This window comes from Kryptolebias marmoratus, linkage group LG21 (genome assembly GCF_001649575.2).
Source record: "Kryptolebias marmoratus isolate JLee-2015 linkage group LG21, ASM164957v2, whole genome shotgun sequence".
NCBI classification, from domain to species: Eukaryota; Metazoa; Chordata; class Actinopteri; order Cyprinodontiformes; family Rivulidae; genus Kryptolebias; species Kryptolebias marmoratus.
The window spans coordinates 12,770,339-12,787,767 of record NC_051450.1 but is presented as its reverse complement, the minus strand read 5'-3'; the positions used below and the strand labels follow the sequence as shown (position 1 = coordinate 12,787,767).

The 17,429-nt window shown below is 41.5% G+C and overlaps 1 protein-coding gene across 17 annotated transcripts in view; it reads left to right on the top strand.

Moving 5' to 3' along the window:
• The first annotated feature begins 421 nt into the window (after positions 1-421).
• scrib (scribble planar cell polarity protein) overlaps positions 422-17,429 on the top strand; it is a 54,909-nt gene continuing 37,901 nt past the window's right edge. For 5 of the 17 annotated variants that reach the window (XM_017406519.3, XM_017406530.3, XM_017406521.3 and 2 more), the window contains exon 1: positions 425-1,760. In XM_017406519.3, the coding sequence (XP_017262008.1) occupies positions 1,602-1,760 (159 nt within the window). In that variant the 5' untranslated portion in view covers positions 425-1,601. Of the gene's footprint in view, positions 1,761-17,429 lie in introns of all 17 variants that reach the window. The other 12 variants (XM_017406525.3, XM_017406515.3, XM_017406527.3 and 9 more) reach the window with 7 other exon arrangements.

Below are 17,429 nucleotides of genomic sequence, written 5' to 3'. Positions count from 1 at the left end.
CCAACTTTCACCACAATACAGCGTATATGGTATTATAGAGTACAATATATGTAAATATTTCACACCCAGTAATAATACAAATTTACCAAAAGATTAAGATTTCTTATGTATGCTATCTGTGGGTTCCAACAGAGTTTACAAGCTAAATATATTGGTATCATCTACAAAAATATGTTTTTAACATAGTTGCAAAACAAATATTTTAGATATAAAGAAATTGGTCCTAATATTGAACCTCGTGGAACAACTCAGGTTATTTTTATTACTTAAGTAGGCGCATGATAAAATAGGTACTGATGTCAGTTTAATGTTTTTCTTCTAAAGGACACTGGATTTGGAATATATATAGATAATAGTGTAGTATTTACCTACAGATAAGTAGTTTTAGTGCTAGAAGGGAAAAGTAATTACCTTAATGTAAATCAGCTGGGACTTTTTTACACGCGCTCCTCAACAAAAGCTTTTATTTTTTTAATCAAGTGACCAAAACTACTATTTTGTGGCTAGTTTTATGTATATTTTCTAAATATTTGATTACATTTTAAGCCTATTCGGTAGTAGTAGTAGTAGTCCTGAAGTATTTTTATGGTGAAAGTACCCGTGTTGGCCGCTAGGTGGAGCTCTGAAGGAGCATGTGGCCTGCGCTACAGAGCAGCTAAGCGGCGGTGCTCCAGCTCGAGCCTAGCCCAGCCCCCCACACGCCAAACCGGCCTGCCTCGGCTCGACAGGGGAGGTGAGCGCGGGCTGTCGCTAAAGCGCTTGCTTTCTCTCTCTCTGCTGGGATTTCTGGACAAAGCGAACACTCTGGTTATTTTTTTTAATTATTGTTATCTTTGGGGTGTTGCCACTACATGTAGTTAGCCGGTGTTTTTAAATTGTTTTTTTTCCTTTTACTAAGCCCGTGTTGGCTAACGGCAGCTCGGCACAAAGACGCTCAGTGAGCCGATGTCGACTAGCTCTAACTAGCCTGCTAACAACACGCCCGCTGAGGACGAGCACATCATTACACCCTCGGATAATCTTTGCCGACTCGCACCGTCGTGTGAGGTGCTAGCTCCTTCCTTCGTCGCCGTCTGTCTCCGACCTAATGACTGGAAGTGGTTGTTTGCAGTCGACACCCATGACCGCGGTGGCTGAGGGGGCTTCTCTGCGTTTGCTGCCGGGCGTCGGATGTCACCGTTTGCAGCTAGCCTCGGCGGAGCTTCGGGCTGGTTCTAGGATGGTGCTATAGCAAGCTAGCGTCGCCCTGAGTGGAAAAAAAAGTGAGCGCAAGAAAGTGAGGAAACACTTGAGCCCAGAGGGAGTGCTCGGTTTTGTTTATGTTAATCGCAATTCCGGGCTGGATGACGGCTGGGACGAGCCAGAAAACAAGTCGGATGAACCGAGGCTGCGGGAGTGTATATCGCTAACAGATCGAAGGGATTATTTTGTCTCTTAAGTGGATTTCGGCCTCCTGTTTCGGATCATCGTGGGAGCACAAGGCGAGTGTTTTGACATTGAGTGAGCCCCGACCTCCCCTCCTCTCCTCTCCCTCCCTCCTACTCCCTCCAATGCGGAGGTTTCAGTAGCGCCGGCGACCAGACCCTCCACGGCGGCCGGACATGCTGAAGTGTATCCCCCTGTGGCGCTGCAACCGCCACGTCGAGTCCGTGGACAAGCGGCACTGCAACTTGAAAACGGTCCCGGATGAGATATTCCGCTACAGCCGCAGTCTGGAGGAGCTTCTCCTCGACTCCAACCAACTCAAAGAGCTGCCCAAGGTACGTATGTGTGCGCCTTCTGTGTCAGAATGGGGTTTGAATGAAGCGTCATTGCAAGGAGGCGAGTTGAGGCCGAGTTGCATCACTCCGCTCGCTCACACTTTAGGTGTTGCTCACCTGAAAGGTTCGTTTTTCAGCTCACATGATATCACCTGACCTGTACTTCCTCAGCACAGGTCCCTTCCTCCTTTTTCTAAACCATACACTTTGACCACATGCCCCGCAGGGGTGTATCGGGACCTTGGCTTACAAAGTTCCTGTAGTGTTACACCCATTTGATTCTGAAATACCTTCCACAAAACAAAGCCAGTCATGTTACAACTATCTGCAGGATTTCGACAGCCTAATTATTTCTAGAGAAACCAGAAAAAGAAAAATGAATGGATGCAGCTGGTGTGAATAAAAGGCATCTTGCAGTAGTAATCAGTTCAATTAAGTTCAGTTAAATTTATACAGCCCCGATTCACAAGAAAAGTCATGTCAGGGCACTGTACTGAAGCATTCATGTACAGTTCAATATAAAATGCTGATTAGGTAAAGTTATCTGTTAAAGGAAGCCAGCAGATTGCATCGAATCTTCACTTCGTTGCGAGCATGGAGGCAACAGTGGGAAGAAATGACTCCCCTTTAACAGGAAGAACCAGGATCGAGATGGGCGGCCATCAGCCTCGACCGGATGGGTTTTAAAAAATTTTTTTGAGAGTACGTGAAAAGAGATGCGGACAAACAGAAGGGTTGATCCAAGTGTAGTTTCTATGGAAGGGAAAACACAGGTTAATGAGAGCGATGATCAAATAAGAAAAGCCTGGCATTAAAAGTGGACAGGGTCAACCTCGCAGACAGAAACTGGACGCGGGTTCAACAGGAGAGGAGCCTGATAGTTGAAAGGTCTGCCTCTTGTTCTGCTTTTGGAAACTCCAAGAACCACAATTAAACCTGCAGTCAGGGAGCAAAGTGCTCTGTTAGGAAAATATGGAACAATGAGATCTTTAATGTAAGATGGGGCTTGGTTGTTGAGAGCTTTGTTAGGGTCAGTTGAGAGTCAGCCAGTTTGGATCCTGTGCGTAGAGGCATGTGTGGAATGACATGCAAAGCTCTCCCCACCCATAATCCTACAATTTGAAATATGACAGAAGTACTCCTGGCCCAACCCTGTTTATTTTAAGACAAGGATAGTTGGTCTGTGTTCCCCCCACCAAAAAAATAAACTCTCTGGTTCACACTTGTGGAACAAAACCCTTGTTTTTATTTAGTTCGGGGCATTGTTCATTTCTCGGACAATGCGCTGGCTGTGATTGGGATCTGGCAGGGAGTCTGAATGAACAGGCCGGCCAGCTGTAGATGCCGGCAGTCTCTCACATTTCTTAGCTTTGTGGTGAAAGGGACAAGTGGCACATTTCGCTAATGAAGAGCGTTAACGCTTTAAGGTCAGCAGAGACCGAAAGAAGTGTTGGCAAGCGACTGCCTTCTGGGAATCCTTAACAGATTTTTTTGTTTGTTTTAGCAGTGGGTACACATTTATTACTGTACTTCCTTCTATTTTGAAGCGATTTGATAATCAAAGCTCCTACTTAAAGCCTAAAACTGACACCAACCCTTGTGCTTTAGTCTACATCCACCCATACAAGTGTTGTTTTGAGGAATTCAGTTGTCTAGTTTTTATGCCTTACTATACTTTAAAAAGTAGTTTAATGAAGTTGTTCGTCCCTCCCATTCTTAAATAAACCTTTCTACCCAGACTTGCCTGCAGGTTTGCTCATTAATTAATACGGAGCAGGTCTAAACAACACACGTTTAGCTGCAGCTGAGTATTTCCCCTACCTTCACCTTAATTATTAGCCTTTGCCAAAACCCGAGGCCTGCTTTGACGGCGCAAGCGTACCAGCGAACCAAAAGCTCTCCTCCAATTTCAAATGAAGCGGTACACCCAAATATCCCCAAACAGACAACTAGCCAACACCGTCGCTCTGTGTGGGGCTTGCTTCGTCCCAGAGACATGAATGCGCCGTGACAGAATGTCTCGTGTGGTCGCGGTAAATGCGTAGCATGCAGACACAAAGCGTATGGGCCCTCTCTGGTCCTCGGAGTCAGCGGGGGCTTCAGGGAGGAAGCGGTGCAAGGGGTCAGACCCATACAGAGTTCAGAGCAGGAGCGTCGACTGTACAATGAGTGGCATTACCATTACAAGCTCACAACTCGGCGCCTGAATGCCTCTGCACGATTGAATGCCCCTTTCCTGTCACTGCATATTCCAGTCAGGGATGAGTCCACGGACAGACTTTTTTTGTTTCCCTGCCTATTTTTAGCCGTCAGAGCAACATCTCCATTTGTTTTTCCTCGTCAGGTTTATCCTGTGTTCGTGAACATGTCAGCCTTCTGTGGCACTCTGTCAGGATAATTTGGCATGCTTCTGTTGGCGGCACCTCGGTGTAGAGCATATGCCTCTGACGGGGTGTAATCAGCTCAGAAGCCTTCAAACTGTCCCCGCTCTGGGACGCACTCAAAAGCAAACTGACCTGTCAGGTGGGGCTTGTTTCGGATAAATAGGTGTGTGTTGGGACGTGTTGGAACAACACATCGACAGTGCAGACTTTACAGTTCAAAGGAGGGAAGCAAACACATTTACAGAACGAGCAAATGACCGTAAAGGGTATAAGTGTGGCGCTGTGGGCGGATTGGTCTAGATTGTGCTGGTAGGGGTTTAACATCGTGAACAGATGGAGATTTAGACGTCCTGATAGTTTCTTAAGTTTGCTGTGACTCACCCCCGCTGCACTGCTTATTAGATTATGCTTCCTGCTGAAACGAGGTCTCCTTTTTACAAAATTATGAACCTTTTCCCACAAGCTCATTCATACCACTAATGCTTTCTTACAATTCCTGTTTTTCAATCCATATACAAGCTTCTCAGGCTGTCATTATAGTCTTGTTTTTTTTCCCCATATGTGTAAACTTAAAACTATTTTAAAAGTCCCCTGATCTTTAATCGCGTGGCCAAATTAGAGATGTAAATGCATCAGCCATGATTTGACGATTGTTGACTCATTTTGTCTGACATGTACACTCCTGAAATTTATTAGACCAAATATAAGTTAATGTTTAAATGCCTATTAATCGAACGGCCTTGTACGTAAAACTTCAAAGCAGTTTTATAAAAGTAAGCACACCTCAGATTATTTCAGTTTTATGTAGGTTTGTTCGTCACTGAGGGGAAATGGTGACTGTCTCTTTTCCTGCACTTCTTGTTTTGTGCTTTCACAAAATAATTTCTGTACTGTTTTCTTTTTGGCTGCTTTTAAAAACTAGTCCTGCCTCATAGATCATATTGAGGAGAGGAGAATAATCTTTTTAGCCATTCTGAAGTCCCATGACAGGTTACAAAGAGGTTCATTCAACAGTCTGATTGCCTTCTCTCCTCCCCTCATATCCAGTGTCGCAGCTCTCCGTGCTTCCTGTGTACTCTGCTCCGGCCTCACGCAGGCCTGGTCCTGGCTCTTCTTTTGTTGATCAAGGAGCAAATCCTTGATGGGTGTGTCCACGTGTGACTTTGCGAAACAGGTTTTCCGTATGTTTACCCAGCATTACAACCTGATAGGAACTTGGAATTAAATTTAACGTTGCTGATTTTTCTTCCTCACGACAGGCTAGAACCAGAGCTGAGACAACTTTATTCAAAAAGCAGCGTGTCTCTGTTTCTTACAGTCATGGAAACGCACAAGTTTACAAGCTTATGATTATTTATTGAAGGGCCTCATACAATTTTTACCTAATCTACAATGACACTCACAACAAAGTTGTTTTAAATAAAGCAGATGGATGCGTGCAAATTAAATGAGAAGGATGACTGTGCAACCTTTTTAATCCCCAGCCGTCACCGCTGCCGTCTGTGTGCGCGCGAACAGAACTGTGACTAAAGGGCAGATTAGAGCTTCACCCGGCCGTGAAAACGCTCCACAACGCCACAGTTTTGACCCCTGCGTACGTGCCTCGGCGTACACTTCCTCTGGGGGTTCGGCTCTTGTTGTTCCTCTTCATGCATTAAAAACACTCTGATAAGAATCTGGGTGCTTTTCTGTGCATTTAGTCCTGTCTGTGGTTTCAGTCTTGGGTCAAATGAAACTCAGATTGGCCCATTTTTTCATCCTGTTTAGAGCTTCTGCTGGCCTACTATTGTCTGCCTACTTAAGCAAAATCAGTTGTGTTATTTGATATTTCTTATTGAAATATAACTTTGTAAGTCATGTTATAGTTTCTCATAAAGTTGCACTCTGAACAAAACTTCAGCCAGAGATTCAAACCAGAGTAAAGGACCTTGCTGTGGTCCTTAGCGTGCATGCATTACTGTATCTTGCTCATACTGTGCAGTACTGTAGTCTCTCCCCAGTGACTAGCTGAACTAGGGTAATGGTAAAGATAAATTGCACCTGACACTGCCTTCTCTGCAGTAAAAATCCCCACCATCTTTGCTGGCTCCTTTTCTCTTTCAGTAATGCATTTTTAAAGCCAAAAGTACCACTGTTTAAAGATGTTTGGTCTCACTCTTTGCGTCCCATACTGTTACAAAAAAAAGTCCTACTCTTAACAGATATAAACCTTTTTTGTAATCATCTATTCAGCCTGTCGAAAATAAAAATGGAAGCAGAGTCAGAACTGGAGAGTCCATGAACAAACTGCACCATGATAGATGTTTCTTTTTGATGCCAGAGCACATTCAGCAGGTTTTTCTTTGTCTGAGCTGATGACCAGCTGGTCTCACATCCTGCCCCCCCCTCCCCCAAACTGGTGGGACAGAGGGGTAATGGGAGGGTATATGTGCGAGTAAGATTTTAATGTGCTGTCCGAGTAGAAGAGGTTGAGGTTGAGTGGCAGTCACACACCTTTCTGTTTCGTGTGCACGGATACTTCTGATATGGCCTCTCCGCTTCACATTTTAGGAAACCTTTTGTTTGTTCTCAGATGCCGAGGCAGTCTTCGACTTGATGCTAGCAGATCTACTGTACGAAACACGACCAAAGATCACTATCTGTGGTGGCTGTTACGCAACTGATCTGTTTCTTTGTCAGAGATTTATGCAGAATATGGTTTTGCATCTTGGATTCAGTCTCTCTTAGCAGCTGTTCTTGGTGGTGGTTGAATTTTTCTCAATTATCAAAACAACATTGCCTAAATTGACTCCTTCCAGCTCATGAACTGAAAACATTTTCTGCCTTTTGCCATTTTGCTGTAAATAAATATCTTTTTGAACTATGGTCTTTTGGACTGGGTTTTGATCTCACCTTAAGAGCTCTGTGTCTAGAAATGAGCTTGAAACTGTAATAAAAGTTTTCACTTATTAATAGGAGAATCAGCCTTTGGTTGAGGATCTACTTTAAATGATAAAGCATTGTGTCCCTTTGTGTGCGGTTTTAAGTTTCATTACATGTGAGCGTGTTCATGCAGCGACATTGTACCTCCAGTGTGATCCGGACTGGCCAGCGTTTCTCACCTCTCTCATGCACTCTGAACTGAGACTAAAACCTCAAAGGTAAACACTGAGGCAAGGCTGTAGTGAATAATTGATGGCTGGTTTGGCTGTGCCAGCTGTTTGCAGAACGGGTGAGTTTGTGGCTGCTGGAGCATTGTGATAGGGGGAGAGATGTGTCTGCTTCGATCATTATATACACATGGCAAGATGTGCAGGGGATGCCGTGTTTGTGTACTGCAGTATTTAGTAGATTTCACCTTCCTATCAATTTAGATATGTCACAGTTAAAAGCCGCCTCATTAAATTGAAAGTGAATATTTGTTTTAGTGTTTTTCTTACAAGAATATTGAGCAAATTTATTACTTTTTAACTGAATGGATCAAAATTTGTTTGCCTGCGTTTAAATATGTAGGCTATATTGGTCAGTAGATGAGTGGCTGGGTCTTTTAAAAGCCAGAAAATGATAGTAAATGCAATTTTTGAATGACATTACCCAGGACAATTAGTAGCGCCACAGTAGTTTGTTTGAAATGCCTGGAAACTACAGTCTTTTGCATTTTGGCAAATGCAGAACCCAGTATCAGCCAGTTGAAATGGCAAAATATATTGCCTGTTATTTTTCACTGTGCAAAGTTTGCCCACAAATGTACGAATTTAAAAGTTCATCATCGCTTCTGTGAAACGTGAAGTCCGCAGTCGTCGGTTTCAGTTGTGACCTTTGTTTGGGACACAATGCCGTTTCTGGAGCTCCCGATCTGAACTCTCAGTCACACAAATGTCCCTTTGAGTCTAATCTGACAGGGTGCTGATGTTCTGTGCAGGAATAGGTCATCCAGGATGACGTTAAAAACTAACCACAAACAAATGCTGCCCTTTATCTGCTGGCCACACACAATCATCGAAGGCCTTTATCACTCTGAAACCTGATAGCCTTCACTTCCTCAGCTTGGGACTTTATGTTCCACTGATTTTTCGGATGTCTCACTTTCTGTTTTCTCTCTCTTTAGCCATTTTTTAAATTCTTACCGTTGAAGATAGTTGATCGATACAGAGAAAGAAGCAGTGCTTCACACCTACCTCTGGTTTGTAATGACATTTGTAATGGAAATTAGAGTTTAAACACTTATTTCCCTTTAAATCTACGTAACTTGCCTTTCAGTGTTGTTCTCCTCTATTGAGTGTTCCTTCAGTCAGCGCCCAAGTTTCGGCCGGTCTGGTTTGTTGACGCTGGCGTGTTTCTTGTTGATTCCTTTCTGTTGGGGAGCGTCTGTGAGGGCAGGAAAGAGGAATAATCAAGTAAGGGAAGGAATGCCCTGTTTTTGTGAAGTCATCTGAGCTCTAAATCTTATTTTCTGGAGCATTTGAGGAACTCTAATTCAAAGCTTGATACGAGAGGAAAAAAAACATGATCGTATGCTTCGTTGTTTGCACCAGAGTTTCTGGTTTATCTGTTTTGGTTTCTGCCCTTACACCCTTCTGTCTTCCCCCACATGTTTACTCAGATGTTCACAATTTTCTGATAACCAATGTAAAACAACTTGTATCTGTATTCCTGTAACATGTAGGACGAACCTGGCAGGAATGTTGCAAGATTTGAACAGATAAAAGGAACACTGTGGCTGTTTATTGTTATGATAACATAATATTTTAAAAAATATAACACACATTTGGTATTTATTTTTCTTTGAGACAATGTTTTTATGATTATCTCTAAACTGCTGTGTGGTACTTGTCAGAATTACAGGAATGCTCACGCCTTCTTGAATAAAGCTCCAAAAATCTAATTTGGCACAAAGTGCATCTGGTCTGAAAGCGCACAGAAAGACGCTTGTGGCTGCAATTTTGTGTGACTAAGCCTTGTTTTTTCTGCTCATATTTCTCAATGAAACATGACTGCATTAATGTCCCATACTTAATACTTTGTAATAAATACCAATATGTGCATTATGTATATAAAAGTCTGTCAGTGGTTAGAAGTACCTCATCATTAGGGCTGTCATTGATTCTGTAATCTTTTACAACTTATCTAAATGGTTGTTTTGTCTACTTCTCTTTATTATTGATCACACTATTGATTTGGTCTGCTACTATCTCCCAGTATCACTGAATAGTATTGAAACACGTTTCTCTTTTTGTAAAACAGGAAACAACCACCGTGGTGTTTGAAAATGTAATGTCAAACTTGAGTTTCAGCTCTGATCACTGCAATTTTCCTTAAAGGGCTTACAAGTGTCAAATATTACAAAGTAAACCAACTAATTTGGACATATTTTTATACTCCTTTCTTTATATTTATGTATAATTTTAGAAATTTCTCTAAAAACAACTTTTTCTCCTCTGATATTTTACACATCTTGTGGGGTATAGGCATATTATTGATAAATCCTTTATTCAGCTTTTAATATTTTTAGTTTACTTGAAAATAGTCTTGTTTGAATCCATCTTTTTTTATCTGTTCTTGTATTTGGATGTCAGCATTATGGATTCTTGACATCTCTCTCGTTTTTTTTTTTTTTTTTTTTTTTTAATTCATCTTGGTTGTGATTTAAGCATTTAAAACAGTTTGCAGTCTGGGGCTACATACATTTTTAGTCAATTTAAACCACATTAAACTATCTAAAATTAAGCGTTCCCATTTCAAAGACTTAAAAAAAAGCAATACAACAGAGCGTTAGAAGTATGAGAATAAACTTAGTGGTTGCTACTGTTTAATAATGTGAAATGTTTCGGACCACCTGCGTGGAAACTCCTCAAAGTTCTGCTTCAGGGTCGTTCTTTCCTCAGACTTAACATTCAGCAGTGAGTCATGGTCACGGCTGGTTAATTGTTTTTTGAACAAACACAATACGACACAGGCCGAATGTGAGGGTTGTGCCACATGACCACTTTCAGGCGTCTAATAGAGAGGTGCTGATGGGGTAAAACATTTGCCTTTATGACAGGGAGGTCAGTGGAAAGCATGGCAGGAGGTACTGGAGACGACAGTGAAGCGGACACACATGCTTGTCTCGCACTCATGCGAGCGAGGAATAACAAACAGGTTTATAGAAAAGGAGTCGACAGCGGTTCGAGTCCTTCATAGATGCAGGCACTGGCAGTCTGCCCCTGAGGATACATCTTTTTATCTGCAGTACAGCCACAATGCCCCACTTTTCTCCTTGCTGTTTATTATTAGATTTTGGCCTCAGCACTTAACCCTTCTTGTGTCGTGTTGATGTTTTTAGCTTTTAACTAAGTTGACAACAACAGATCAGCCGTATCTGATGACTGATTAGGTTGGTGTGGAGTGACGGGGCATTGTGTGCTGTAACATGTTGGTTAATTTAACTTCAGGAGTTGCTGTATTTTACAATGCAACTTTATTGTTTTGATTTCCTGTGTGTTGCTTTTGTAGAAATGCAGCTTTCTAACAATATTCTTTCCATCATTATGAGTTTAGTAAAACTTGACAAAAACAGCTTGGGTTCCCTGCAGCATTATAAAAAATGTTTTTGGAAATTTACTGTACTTGCTTATCCTAAATTAGAAATATGGAAGTATTTTAACACCTGGTATAAAGGCTTCTATAGGCTTTTATCCCCCCCGTTTGATTTTTCCGCTACTTTTAAGTCTCCAGTCGTTTTGCTTTGGTGTGAAACTTCGGTGTAATGAGCTCAGCTCTGCTGTGTTTGCACTGCAGCACATGACATTCACGGAAATGCAGGCATGCCTGGAATCCCCAGGATTTTTTGCCCTGCCCTCTGGAAGCTGAACACACACTTAAAACGTTTTTTTTTTTTTTTTTTTTCCACATTCTTGTTGGAAAAGCCCCACACACGGATACTTCCCACTAAAAGCTTGCCTGATACTCACAACTTGCTTCAGCAGAATTTTCCAGTTAGTCAAGCTTAATTTGAGGCTCCTCTTGTTAACTACAAGGCTCTTCTTATTCTGATAGTTTTAATTAAAGTATCTCATGTTCCTCTGGGGCTTGGAATTCAAATGGGAACATTATAAAACAGGTCAGCAAAAAATGAGCTGAAATGATTCATTTCATCTCATTTTTTTACGAAAAGGCATACTTTACTGACAGTTGCTCTCAGATTGGAGTTCAATCAATAGTTTGCATTTACTGCTATATGGGCTGGTATGAGCTTTTTGCACATGCAGTTTATTGCTCTTCTGTAAATGTTGGTAAAGAAGCAGCCATATATGTTGCACAAAACCTAGAGAAACTTTTTATCCATTTAAGAAGCTATAATAGTACATAATTTGTTTATATAGACAGCAAATTTTTGTTTTTTTAAAGTGTATATTTGCAGTATGAAGCAAAATTAAGCTGTGAAGCAGTAAGGATGTGATACTCTTACTTATTTGCAGGGGAAATAAGTGAATACTGGGATCATATAACTATGTGTGAAGTACCAGCTGGTAAAAGAATTACGCTCATCGCTTCCTAGTATTTTTCATTAAGTCAGTGCAGCAGTTTAATATTCTGCAGGTGATACCAGAACCATACACGCACGCACAAAAGAAGGCAACAATCATCAGTCAAATTGACCTTGTGTTTTTAAATTTGCCTGTCATAAATTACCTGGTGACGGAGAAACAAAGTGAACCAGTTTGTCAGATGTCATTTTCGGTGGTATTTGCATGCACGTTGCGCTCTGAGCGGCGTAACAACTCCAAGGCATTTAACTTTATTGAAGAGCCAAATATTCAGAGTTGGTGTGCAAATATGACTGATATGATGTGACATTGCTTCTTTTTTTTGAATGTGTGCCAGCATTAGACAACCAGTGACAATTATCTAAAGAAAAAAAGACTGCTTGATCCCTTAGATTTGTTGCACATGTGGGTCGCTCATTTTTGTCAATATAATCCAGACTTTTTTGTACTTTTTATGTTGTGCAAAACAGTAATAAACTTAGTTTTAGGATAGTAAAAACAGTTTCAATTACATGGGTAACATTCCTTGAATGAATGCATATCAGCAGCTTCTTTTCATACTAGAACTTTAAACCAAGATTATGTTACAATGAAAATTTGGTATTATAGATATTTTAGTCCAGCCTTTAAAATAACATTGAGTGCATTAGATTGCACTCAATGTTATTTATTTATTTATGTGTTGAGAATGACTCTCAGCTATTACCATACCAGATTTTAGCTCAATATCTGTAAAACTGACTTGGTTATAGCCATTTTTGTGGTGGCCATCCTAAGGTTCCATTGACTGTGATAGTTAATCAGTTGTACAGTCACGTCAACTTACTGCCTGCCCAGGGGTTCATGAGGTATTTTGCTAACACCCCAGACAAACAAACACACAGAAACAGGCAAAAAAATGATCACCTGGCTTTCAGCAGCAGGCAATGAAGATGATGAACAAAAAACTGGGGTAAAGCCAGCAAGTGGACAGGGACTCTTGGGAAGTAAAAATGTTCTTCATTAAATCCTTGGAGTGAAACCAGTCACTGGGGAGTGTTTATGCAGTGGTGGAGTATCTTATTTGTGAAGGGGTTAGTACAGAATGAGTGACTCCATGAGAGATTTCCTGCAGTTTTTCAATCTAATGAGGTCCTTTGAGACATTTAAAGTAAAGCCAAGTAAAAGCACCTATTTATAAATGTACCAGTTTATGTTTAATTGTGTCACAGTATGCTTCATTAAACAAGTCATGGCACATCAGCAAAGATACAAATCTGCTGTATTTTTAGGTCTGAAACCAGGTTCTTGAAGTTGGGCTTGTTTAGGGCGGCCACTGGAGAATCGGCCTGAGCTTGCCGGTGTGCTTAGAGCTAGAGTTTTGGTGGATTCTAACGTTGATCCTCTCTGGAGTCAAGTGGGAGGGAACTGCAGGCAGCTCTGTAATTATACTGTCTCAGTGACATATGAATAGGGCTTTGCTTGTGATCCCATTGTCTTTTAGCCTGTATTGAAGATGAACACGCATACTAAAATACTGAGCTCTTCTCTGGCTTGATTTTAAGGCAGAGTATTATCAGTAAAATGTAAAAAAAAAATAAAAAACTTAGGTAAGAAGGTGACATCACTGTAATTGCGGTGCAATGCAGATGTTCAAGTTTGACAGCTGTGCTCGAATCAAAGGAGATTGGCTTCTTGCTTCTCCTGTCAGTCACCTGGGAGGCTTCTGCGCCGAGCCGACGCTGGTCTCCAAGGTGATGGATCCCCCAGGACCGCTGGTTTGCTCGACGCGTGGGCACGTTCACCCTGTGTTGTCAGGGAGAGACACCAGGTGGGGTGGGGCTTTCCCGTCACTCCGGGCCTTCGGTAGCTTTTGCGCGCACAGAGGCCACTGCTGTTCAAAATCTGCATGCTGCGGAGCAACGTTGGCCTCAGCCTGAGCCAAAGCTGTCAAACAGAACCAGGGAGAGAGCGCTGCTCGTCTCTGAGCCACACTTTGTCCTTGGAGTTTGAAAAGGGCTACAGCAGCAGCACAGACACTTTATAGCAACCTAAAGTGGAGCAGTTCTTTTTCCACCGGGGGGGTGGGGCGTTAGATCAGTGGACTACATGGAGGTGACTTTCTGCTGCTCTTGTAAACCACTTTACTGATCTTTACGTTGAACATTTCCATGTTTTTCTAAGTATCTGTATAAAGTAGTATAAGCTGTGTCTTAAACAGTGCATGGTTGTAATGATTAAGCAGTTTAGTGTTTATTCTGCAATTGGGTAATGTCCAAGTGGGGCATATTGCTACTGCTTTGACCTTTTGAATACATGTATTTATTCTCTGTGAGTAAATGAGCAGTAAAACATCAGGGCTTGGTGTAAATAAAGATTTACTGGGTCTAAGCAAACCTGACAAATGTTTTTAGCTCGTGTTTGTACAATACTTGAAAGGCTGCTCATGCCACTTAAAAGGTTTACTTTTTTCTAACTTGTTGCCCAGCCCCATGTTTAGTTTGGATCTCTGCTACATTGTGTTTGGATAATCAGCACATGACTAATAAGCACACCAGAACAGATGCAAATTACCAAAGCTATTTCTAATCTATCACTAGAGTTACAATAAAATAGTTAATGATAATGAACACAAAGCAAAGTTTCATGCTTTCTTTTATGTTTATTTTTTTTTAACTTGAACTGCACTGATGCTTTTCTTTCTGTTAAAACTGAGTCAAAGCCATATTGTTCTCACTCTGATTTTTTTTCATGAATTTTAATGCAGTTTTTGTTGAAAGTATACAAACTAGCCAGTAAATTACTTGTGCATGCAACGGTTAGGCCATACTAGACTGTAGTCCATGGTTACTGTGGTGGTTCCCTGCAGGATAGTTCACTCTGGGTCTGAGAGTTGGCAGGCGGCGCATACCGGATCCGACCCATCCAGGAAAGGGCTCTGCATCATAAACAATGGGGCTTCTGGTTTTGTGTCATGTGTGCGGGAGCTCAAAAAGTGAATGGGTGCATGCGATGAAGTTGGGGGAAGGGGTGGAGGTGAAACACCTCTTAACGGTTTCTTATCTCCTCCCGTATTCATTCATTCATTCCTGCAGAGTGAGAGCACAGCTAAGGAATTTCAAACCATAATATCAGCTGAGCGGCGAACACAACATAGTTTCAGTCCTGACTCACTTGTCACAACAGTCATGTAGCCATTGCTTTGTTCACTTTGTGGTTATGACTGTGCACTCACCTTCCAGACACTTTTGGCAGACATTTACATTTGCAGGCTGCTTTAGTATTGATTGTACCAGACCCTTTCTTTTATTACAAGCTTCATCACTAGAGGACCTCTTTGCTCATTTCCTCTTGCATTGTTTCCTGGTTTCTCTAATATAGAGGGGTGGGGTGTTGTCCTGGTGTTTACACTATTAAAGCTCAGATTTTTTTAGTCTGGTGGGAGTCGGGCTTTTTGAAGCCAGAAACTAGATGTTAACTGTACCTCAGTTCACCTTTAGTTTGTAGGGTCAATGAAGGGTTCCCTTTTTGTCTTTTTATTGTTTTTAATTCGCAATCAACTCTCTAAGCTTTGTGTTTAAAGTAAACAGGAGCAAAACATGTGGTCTGCAGGAAAGATAAAACAAGAGAAGTTTGTTTTAAGTGTCAAATATTTCCTAAATTGAACTATCTTCTACTTTAATACAGATTTTTAGTGTGATCTGATTTACAATCAGTTCTATAATCCAGATTAATTTGAGGGTGCTTCCATCACTATGTGAGCTGAAACTCGCTATAGAGTTGTCCTGATTTTAATGAGGGTTTGATTTAACAGGATAAAAAGAAAGGGGGAAAAAAGTAATTGTTTTGTTAAATAAAGGTTGCTTATGAATCATTGAATTGGTTTAGCGAAGTATTTAACAAGTTTTATTTTTCACAGTTGTGTACAATTCGATGCACTAAAATGTATGTTGACAAGCCCCAAAGTTTCTGGGACTGATGAGACAAAACTGAAACTTGTTTTTGGCTCTAGTCAAATCAGCTGTTTTGTTTGTTTGTTTATGTTTGGTTTTTTTAAATCCTTGCAGAAGAATACCAATAAATTTATCTGCGTCTATACAAGTGTATGTATTTTTGCAGCCATTCCACTGTTTAAATTGGACTAGAATAATGTGAAAAAAAACATGTATGAAGACATTATGAAATAAGAATAACATAAAATGTAATTTGCATAGATGTGAAACTGACGCGTCTAAAAACTGCTGTTTAGAAAGTTGATTTGGTAATCCAGGAAATCATAACCGGAACTGTAGCTTTTTTTTTTTTTATAAAGCAAACTTTTGGCTTTTGGAGAACAAACTAGTTATTATCCAGATATATTTGGGTATGGAAGTAACTAGTTTTTACAAACTCCATATAGCTTTTATCTCCCCGTACTTCCTTGTTTCCAGACCAGATCTTAAGCTGTTCAGATTTAATGGAACAGTCAACCTTTCTTTTTCTTTTTTCTTTTTTTTCAGCCTGACTTTTGGCTGTGTTTGTGCTCCTCATAGATCAAAGTCAACCTGGACAGGTGGAAGCAGTGCAGATTGGAGTTAGGCTGTCAGTCACATAGGCTGAAACACGCCCTTCTCCCTGTGTGGCCTTTCCAGCTCCAGGGACTGAAGGCAGACGAGGACAGTCGTGATGCAAAGTCCCATTTAGGCAGGGCACAAACACTGGCGCAAATGGGTGCACACATACGCTCTTTTCTTCGCGTACTCTAGTTTTTGTTTGAAAATGTTTTACAGAAACTGTGCTGTCACGTACGTGACGCGCTGTAGGTGCTGGTGTGTTTGTAGATTCAGTTTTGTTTCTTTCTCACGCAAACACACCTGAGCCGAGAGCAACAAAGGAGAAAATGTGGGGGACGGAGAGCGGAGGAAGTGTGATGTAGGTTTACAGTCGTGAGTAGGTGGATGGTTGTATTGTTGGATGATGTGTGTGGGTTTTCTGGTGTGGTGAGTGGTGGTGCTTCACTCCACGCTGTATTACGGCAACATTGTATTAAATAATATATGCCACTCTTCCTTTCTCAGAGAGAAGAGCTATGAGTTTGTTGGTCATTAAGATTAGTTTTTGGTCAGTGGCTTAAGTCTCTGTCCTCATTAGTGGTGCTGTTCAGAACTCAGTGAACATCCATTGTTTATCCTCTGGTCTTCATTAACAATCCACCGTCACTCCCTTTCTTGCAGCTCTCTCCTCTTTATTCCACACCCGGCCTTCGTCCTTCTTCGCTCTTCTTATTCATTCTTGCCTTTTGTTATCCCTCGCCACTTTCCTCTTTCAACTCTTCATCTATCCCCCCCGAGCCCCTCGGTTTCCTCTCTGTGGTGCCCTTTCGGACAATGGAGTGATCCCCTGTCTGGGCTGTGGGCAGGAGGGGGGAGGTTGGACTGACTGACAGCCCTGTGTGGGACTAGCTGCTTGGCCTTTTGTCCTCCTTAACGAGGAAAATGGAGGGAGCTCAGAAGTGGAACAGTGGAAAAGTGAAGGAGAAGACGACCCGTTAACTCACGTGTGAAAGTTTTGGGCTTCAGCGCTGTGCTGTGAGAGAGGATGCTTTGGTCAAGTAATAGCATTAGTTAATATGTAGCTCCTAGCCAGGAAATGATCTGCTGGTGTTTGTCTTTCTGGATTTAAAAAGTTTTACACTGAAGAATTTCAGTTGCAGATGTGCTGCTAATCTGGGGTCTGGGGTCATTCATGTGTTTAGTTTATATCGCAACAATCAGTCCTGATATCTGCTGTAATGAGTCATTAATTTAATAGCCGGCCAA